Source organism: Rhyacophila brunnea, unplaced genomic scaffold, assembly GCF_057557595.1.
Source record: "Rhyacophila brunnea isolate RB1 unplaced genomic scaffold, BYU_Rbru_1.0 scaffold_8, whole genome shotgun sequence".
Taxonomy (NCBI): domain Eukaryota; kingdom Metazoa; phylum Arthropoda; class Insecta; order Trichoptera; family Rhyacophilidae; genus Rhyacophila; species Rhyacophila brunnea.
The window spans coordinates 23,861,120-23,870,242 of record NW_028233350.1 but is presented as its reverse complement, the minus strand read 5'-3'; the positions used below and the strand labels follow the sequence as shown (position 1 = coordinate 23,870,242).

Genomic DNA, 9,123 nt, shown 5'->3' with positions numbered 1-9,123 from the left:
AATTTTGTAGAAAATATAATTGTCTGCAACTTTTGCCTGAATTTTTATTATTTTTATATTGAATAGATAGACATAGTGGAGGTTTGTATTAACAGATTTTAGTTTTTTTATGAGAATTTTTATGAGATTATTGTTTAACCTATTCGGTCTACACATTGAAACACAATATGTGTATTTGTCAATCCGAGAATTCGAATCTGTGACCCTCGACATTATAAGCGCGTTAGCTGCTCAGCCATCGTGGGTGTATTATTAATTATGGCTCCCTTACCTATCGCTAAGGTTAGCCAGTATGAGGCTCTATAATAGCGTTTTCCAAATGGTGTTTGAGGTAGTGTTAAGGGTAGGTATTCAGTGTATTTTTAGCATTTTTTTATGTATTTATATCTACTAATTATTACTCGAAGTAAAATAGCGCCTTCAGGCTACTTATTTCATATTAGAGCAAATGTGTGATGTGTGTTTATACGTCGACCCCCTAAGCTAGAGTCCTGTCAACCCCACCCCCCCATGATTGTATGTAGTATAATTCTTTCATGTTTGTCAATTGTATATATATATATATATATATATATATATATTCCAAATAAATCCAGTAGATGTCGAAAAACAAAACCAATAACTGATCTATATTAATACTTAAATAACTATGAACAGTATCTATCATATATAAATAAATCTCTTTCATTCTATATTTCAATAGGTAGTTAGTGTATTGAAAATATTAAATTCTGGAAAACCTCAATTCATAAAATGGAAGCTCTTTCTCAATTACACAATTCTCTATATTTCTTTAAAGTGTTGGGGTGTATAACATATTAAATCAAAACAACGGTGTTAGATTAATACTTTATAATGAGGTGTTGAGACGGGTCTTGAGAATACCGTAGGTAGTTATGGCGAAAAGACTAATTAATGTATCCACAGTAAAGGAAATAGAAGTGGATTATCAGTTCTCCAAAATATGTTACCATTTAAGTATTATAATGTTATTGAGTTGGTAATGGATTTCGTTTTAGCAAAACAACATTGAACGTCGACGCAAAAAGGTCGCTACAGGCTTAGCAGAGATCGCTGAAAAGATTTAAAAACTAACGAAGTGAGGCTCTTGTAACACAATTTCTGATCCTTAACAATGATTAATAAGACAAAGAAAAGTAGTAATACGATATATATCTAATGTTGTAATAAAAAATATGTTTTTCCTGAAATATAGTGTCAGTACAAGGTGCTGCAGAAACGGTTACTCGAAGCTGGTTGTATAAATCAATAAGCCATTACATCGGAGTGGTATTAAAACAGTTTCAGAATAAAGTATGAAGGCAGTGCAAGGTAAGAGGGGCTGCCGAATGGATGAGATGCGCCTCCACTGATGTTATTGAATTAATATTTGATAGTGATCCATTTTCTATTCACGAGCTCTACCCTTATAATATGTATTTAGCCAAGTGGACGATAAAGCAGCAGTAAACGGAAATATGCTATTAAGGGTGAGTAGATATTTGTAAACCTTCTTATCACCAGCATATTTAAATGTAACTATTCTATTATATAATGTATATGAACATCAAAATTATTATTATTATTCCTAATAAAATTTTGGTATTTTGTTTACTTCTTTGTCATGACTGAGGGTCGCTCAGACCAGAAATTATAAGATATATAGGTTCACTATGTAACGCTGTACTATCATATCGTCTCCATGCGTGCGTCATTGTTTTACAATGTATTTTTGGAGTCAGAATATGGACTTAATAGGTTGAGAAAATGACCAATATCCATGTATCGTAAAAACAACTAGTTCAACCTCTGCGGAGGCTTATAATATGATTGATTTTCTTAAGGTTGGACATGGTCAGAAAAAACCGTAGGTGCTTCTTACAAAATTTGAGTAAAACAAAATAGCTAGACAAGATTTTGTAAAAACCAATAACATATGGTTCTTTCTTACTAATTTGAATAAAAAAAATGAACATTTTTAGTTGACGACCAAAATTTTAACTATTTACGTCCACCAGCGACTAGTTAGGTACTGAGAAGCATTGTTTCTATATATTCGGATTTCAAAAAAAAAGTTCTAACCATTATTTTATGTTGGTACAACATTATTACAATTTATTAGTAAAGAAACAATGTTATTCTAATATCAATAATGACATGACGATTTAAATTAAAAGGCTGAATGCAGTACTTAGCATTGTGAGTTAAATACGAAATATTTAATTAAATATATTTACCGTTTAACTACGTTTTCATTAATCGGTACGTATCAAAGCACAAAAAGAAGAAAATAGATTTTTTTAAAATCAAACAATTGGAAAAAATATATTATTACTTATTGCATAATATCGTTGATACGTTCTCTCGAATTTGTAAAAAAAAAATATTGAGTAATTGATTTTAATATACATTCATTGTATTGAAAACAAATGATATAATATGTATATCCAATCGACCTTATCTATTGTCATGGCAAGAAAACAATGTATTTTTTTTAATTTTATTGTTCAAAACATTGAATTTATTATTTCTGTTGCATACTGTTCATTTCGATTTAGATATTCCCAGTTTACGCAGTCTATTTTGTACACTAAAAGAAATGATATTACGTGTAAGTAAAAATATACTGCTAATTTAATATTGTTTTCGGAATTTTCCTTTGCCGGGGAAAATGAGCAAAACTGTACAGAAAGAAAAGATTGAGCGTTTATTCCGGTTTTGACATTTAAGGGTAGATTGGTTTGTACGGGGGTAAGATAGGGCGGATTAGAGACGATGAATCACGCCTGTAAAATGTTGTTTCGTTTTTTCTTTAAATAATGATTTTATTCGACAAAACACTACTCCACATTTTTTAAATTAAGTATAATATTTTGTTTTTTATAAACGAACTTTCATTTTGGACGTAATCCCCAAAAAAGCACATTTTATCTTCTACCCTTTATTTTAAATCTGATGACATTTATGAATGTAGCTTTTTACTTTAAAAAAATCATTACAGTAACTAGTAATGAAAATTGATTTCTCTATCTGACCTACGCTTAATTCGTATGATCTCTGGTATAAATCAGCTAATGAGAGTTCGATATACATACATTATAAATAAAGAATTTAGTTATAAATAAAATCGGATATAACTACTGATCACTCCCATCTGCTTATCGCATGGACTATACACAGTATCAGTGAAAGACAACTTTTAGGTGAAAAGGTTCGTTAAAAGATTCTATAATCGATGAATGACGATTAGTTTCACAATTGGAATGCAATGATAAGCTTTTTATGGGTTGAATTAATACTCATTTTCCATCAAGTTCACTGATCCGCCAAACTGCGAATGTGGTGCCAAGGAAACTGCAAAATATAATGTGATGGTTTGTCGACTCATTGCAACTAGCTACACTATCGATGATAATAATATGTTTGAAGTTAATGACGTGGTCATCATGGTGGCCAAGGCGTGGTTTGGAAGAGTCTAGGCACATCTCTTGCAGTAGACCACATATTATATTAAAAAAATAATACGGCACCGCTATGTACTCAAACTCATGCTCAAACTTGTACTTGATATGAAGTAAATAAAAAACAAACAAACAAACAAATATAGAATACTCAAATGTCATTTTGATTTCCATAGTTACACACATATATATTAATAATTTAGTTGCTAGGACCACCCACTTAGCAACCAATAATAGTGGAGAGAGCCGCTATATCAACTTGGCCATCGTACATCTACCTATTATTCATATAGATTCTATATGAATAATACGCAAATAATAACAAGATAAAAAGAACTTTTTATTTACAACGTTTTTAAATTTTCTGTTGAATCATATAAACTTGACTTGACTAGCTTAAACGATCAAAAAAAATTGTATTCGATAGAAATAATACTGAAATGTCATTTTGACACTTATATTAATTTCCATAGTAACGCATGTATATATTAATAATTTAGTTGCTAGGACCCCAGAACCCTAGCAGCCAATAATAGTGGATTGGATTACGGATTTTTTCCAAAATAACTTTTCATACAAAACAGAATTAACTGAAAATGAATTCAATTTTACTTAACGATGGCTAAAAGTATTAAAAGAATGCTTTGGCATCGTGTTCTGATATATTCTAAAAGTTTCAAATGTCTAGATAGTCGGGAAGTTAGTTAACAATCGATTGCAAGATTTTTACTGGATAAAAAACCACCGGACAAATAAGAATACGAGCTAATAAAAACGTTGTAAAAATGTGGGTTAAAATATAATATATTATGCGAAAAGGAAAGCTGATAACATTTAGAAGTTACAACTGAGAGGATGAGGTGAAAATTGTTGTGTTGTAATGGTTAAGGGTGGTGAGCAATGATTGGGATTTTAAACATTGGTAATTAATTTCGACTTTCAAAAATAATAGTTCCATAAATAATAGGTGCATAATATTTATTATCTAACTAAGTCTGGCCTTTTGCATAATTTTTAGTCGTGATGATATACTTAAAACAATAGCATACGTATATACATATATCAGTTGGTATATGTTGTCTCTGAGAATACTGATTATATTCAATGATTGATAGTAAATTATTTTTTTATTTTCTATTTATACAGTTTTTTTTTTTCAAAAATCCACCACTGCAGTCGTTTCGAAACAGCGGCTCACGTAATGACCAATATTTCCGCGAGAACAGATCCTAATGGAACATGCACCAACCACTTGCGCTCTTATTACATTCCGATACTGACTACACCACCAATTCAACTCTGCAACTATTAGGGGTGAAACATTAAAACAAAGGGGCGCAATTATTACTATTAGGTTATTATTGATGATGAAAAAATAGTCATAACGTGTACGTCATCATAAACTCTATTATTATCGTTGATTCAACAGCTTAGAGTTGGTTATCTTGACAAGTGCGTTAGTAACAAATTGCAACTTTACAGGAAAACAAATTTGAAAAAGATCTTTTTGGTCTTCACTAACTGCCCTCCCAAAAAATGCAATTTAGTCATGAGATAACTTTTACTGATGCAGTTTTTGGCCGCTGAAGATGCAAAATAATAATCTAACCCCATAAGATATTCGCCATGAAATCTCTTGCCCTTTTATCTTGACACCCTCTTTAATTTCATCAGAACATTAATTTATTTTCCTATGATGGCAATATAAGAAAAACAATTTTCATTGATGATTTGAAAAAATCAAAGTAAATCTTAAAAAATAAAAATAAATAAAACAAATTGTTCACAGAATCGAGCGGCTGGAAAACCTTTAATTTCGTTTTCCCGAAAGTATTATTTTTCGACATCCGAAACACTGGCTTTCAGACACAGATATCAGTGGGTCATTTATAGGTAAGGAAATTGCTTCATCTAGTTGTATAGAGATGCAACCCTTATTCAGATGTTGAATTGTTTACATATTATTGTATATTATGTTATATAGGTACATTACATTATCAGGCCATGCCATGATTGACCGATGTATTTAATCACTTGATTAATAAGTCGATAACTAAGGATATACCTATGATTTATTATGATCTGTCGCATCCATAAGTGGTTATTGGACGCGCGTGGTTTAACGTTCATACTTATTATGATCGTTAGTGTTCGTTTGTGTCGTCTGCGCAGTCTTGTATTTCAAACATGTCACATCGGAATATTAAACCAAACATTGGATGCCCCAGATAGCTGCACCAAATTATGAGTGCCACGGGTCTTCCAGTGGCCAGTGGTCTTTTGTATCGTAGAATTCCAAGAGGAGTGAGGTCAAGCTGTTATAACTAAATCATCCGTGTCACGATCCTCAGATAAAAAGTCCTAACGAAATAATGTTTCAGTTACCTAAATAATTTGTTTTTATCAATTTTTTCCGTTCCTGAGCCTGTCTACTACATTCCTACAAACCATGTTAACCATAACGATTTCAGTGATAATTGTTTATTTTTTTCATATATGTAGGTACTCAAGTCAATAAAACAAATAGTTTATTTATATGTTTGTAATGGGTTTTTTATTATTCCTTTGGTCAAATCATTGGTACGGTAAATGAATTGGTGGTACTATAATAGTATTATATACATTTCACTGTTATACTTACACAAATAATAATATTAAGTTTTACGGCAATCAGTCGGTAAACATTTTTGATGCACGTTAAACAATATTGTTTTAACAGTTATAATAATTAGTACGATGGGCATATTTCTGTACTTATTTACACAATTAATTACATGTGAGAAATTCAATATTAATATTTAATTAATTGATTATATAACTTTAAATAAGTATATTTGGAAAACATCTTTCAGAGATTCTTAACAATAAAAAACGATCATTACTTCTACACGATAATGTTTTAATGAATAATATTTACATATGACACGAGAAGTACTTTACAAAATGATTTTTAATAACTATTAGGAGCATATTATTACGAGCTGAGATCTTTAATGAAATAAGTAATATAAAGCTATGTTATTCGTCGAATTTTAAGGCTACAAGTTTTTGTTCTTAATATCTGGTGTCATTATATAAATCGAAAATAATGAAAATAGTCCTAAATTACTGTTTTGCGAATTATATTCTTTAAATAATTTCAAAATAAGGATACTGTATGTATTTTCACAGTGTATCTGAAGTTATTTACTTATGTAGGTTTGCTAATTATCATTAAATATATTATGAGATATATATGGCACAGTTATGAAAAAAAAAAAAACAATAAAAACTTGTAGTATTTTTTTAGGAACAAAATATATCCAAAGTTAGAGATCAATAATAGTTTTGTTATTCATTTATTTCCTTATTCATATTATTACACATAAATTTAAAGTATAAATTTATTGAAACTTCCCGGCTACGTTTCATAAAGATACAAAACTATATGTATACAATAAATAATCTTTCAACATAAAACATAGTTAATGAGTAACAATTAATTGTATAATAGTTTGCAATAATGCATACATTTTTTAACATATTAACTTAACACCTATCTCATTATTTACAGTTTTTTTTACAAAGTTTTATAAGATTCGTTTCCGCTTCTTAAGATTTTACGATGTTATTTTAATAAAATATAATGATAAAGAAAGCTAGCAAAATATTTAAAATAAATAACAATTGGATTAGCCATAAAATATACGATGATGTTAATTTGAGAATATAATTGTAAGAATTAATATTGAAATTTTAATTAAACGTCATTGTACTAAATACGTATGTCATATTTAAGGGAAGACAATTAATATTCGAAATTTGCGGAAACATAATATTGTGGTACGACATCTCTAATAAATTATATATTTTCCAAATAAAAAAATATCACCAGTAAGTGCAACCGCACTGTGAAATACTATTGAAAGTAACATTTGAATGAAATAAAATTGAAACAAAAGTATATAAATTCAAAATGTATTTTTAATTGTTATATTTTTTTAAATATCTGATGGAATCGGTTTTGACGATCTGGGTTTCGTCTTTCAGCATCGTCCGACTGTTTGTAAATAATATATTATGGTAAATATATAACTGACAAACATTAAAGAAAGTATCTTCTTTATGCGCTTACTAAATAATTAATATATATTATGTAGTAAACGATGTTCAGTAAATACGGATCGCCAAAATTGATCGTCATGAAATATTAGCAATTGAAATTTAAATTAAATTTCTATCAGTCGATAGTATTTAAAAAATATACTTATATAATTCTGTTAATTTAAGACTGACTCCCTGATTTAAATATAAAATCAGATTGTATTTTTTATTTTGAAATATACACAATGTTATGACTATTGATATAATATGATAATAATATGAAGTCACACAATGTAAAAAATATATATTTTATAAAATAATTAATACCAATTTATAGAAAAGTTATTTTCATTGTATGCTATGCAATATTATGAAAATCTGTAGTCATGACGTGCAGAAAAGTAACCATCATGAATGAATACGTCGTGATATTTTAATAGATGAATACGGAACTTACAAACAGTAATTAGTTGATGTAATTTATCACTATTAACATAAAAGTAATGCAGTAAATTATATTGATAAAAACATTAATCATTTCAATGGGTATTGATGCAGTACTAATTTCACGAACACTTTCACGGTTAGTAGTTATAGTAAGTTAGTAAATACTTACTTATCGTTTCTTTAACTATTCATACCGAACTGTTTTAACTATCTAACATAATGTATTTGACATAGTTTTCATAACATACACCGTTCGAACTGGATAGGTGGACAAGATCTGTCTAAATATAGTACCGATACATTAAATATATAAGACTTCAGTTATTATTATTTAAATGTAACATTAAACCATAGTAACCCCATACTCACCGTGCAATCATTTAGATTTAGACATATTGAGTATTTGAATGATAGGTCTTTCAAATGGCCGATAGTCAACAGAAGTTTAGAATCATTATGGAAGATGATGGGGTAGTGCGTATTATTTGTAAAAGATACCATAGATGCGTTTTAGTATTTCGATTTTTAAAATCCGCAAACGTGAAAAAAACATCTCTTAAAATATGCTCAAATCCAGTTTGACCGCCGTGTTTCATATTTACAACTTATCGGAATATATTTAGAGCAGAATTCAAGTCCGTACTATATTAGTACTTAATAGAAGTGTTAATAGTAATACCCTCGACCGTACGGGCCATTGGCGTAGTGGTGATGATAAGGCGGCGGTGGGTCTCCCACGTGTGCCCGCCCTCAGTGTTGCTGATCTCAGCTGGGGGCGCCCAGACCTAAACCGACGCCCAGACCCGGTCCCTTGGGCGTCAGGCTGTGGGAGGGTTGGTACGACGACTGGGAGGATGCTCCTCCGCTCTGCTGCTGCTGAGACATGTTGTTGTTGAGGTCGCCTGGCGGTGGACGAGGCAGGGCGCCTACTCCTGCTGAGCCGCCGTGACCGTTCATCATAGCGTGTGGACCACCCAGGTTTGTGTTGTTCTGATAGAATTGAAACAGAAAAAAATCGTCAGAATACTTAGAAGTAATTATAATATATATCATACCCATGGCCCCCGAATCATAAAGCGGGCCCCCCTATCTATCGCTAAGGCCGCTAAGACTAAAGTCAGTGTGATGCTTT

General features: G+C 30.5%; 1 protein-coding gene across 1 annotated transcript in view; it reads right to left on the bottom strand.

Moving 5' to 3' along the window:
• Positions 1-6,005: 6,005 nt before the first annotated feature.
• Positions 6,006-9,123, bottom strand: part of LOC147064062 (LIM domain transcription factor LMO4.1-like) — a 157,857-nt gene continuing 154,739 nt past the window's right edge. The window contains exon 5 of the mRNA XM_085958870.1: positions 6,006-8,981. Within this exon, the coding sequence (XP_085814996.1) occupies positions 8,757-8,981 (225 nt within the window). The 3' untranslated portion in view covers positions 6,006-8,756. The remainder of the gene's footprint in view (positions 8,982-9,123) is intronic.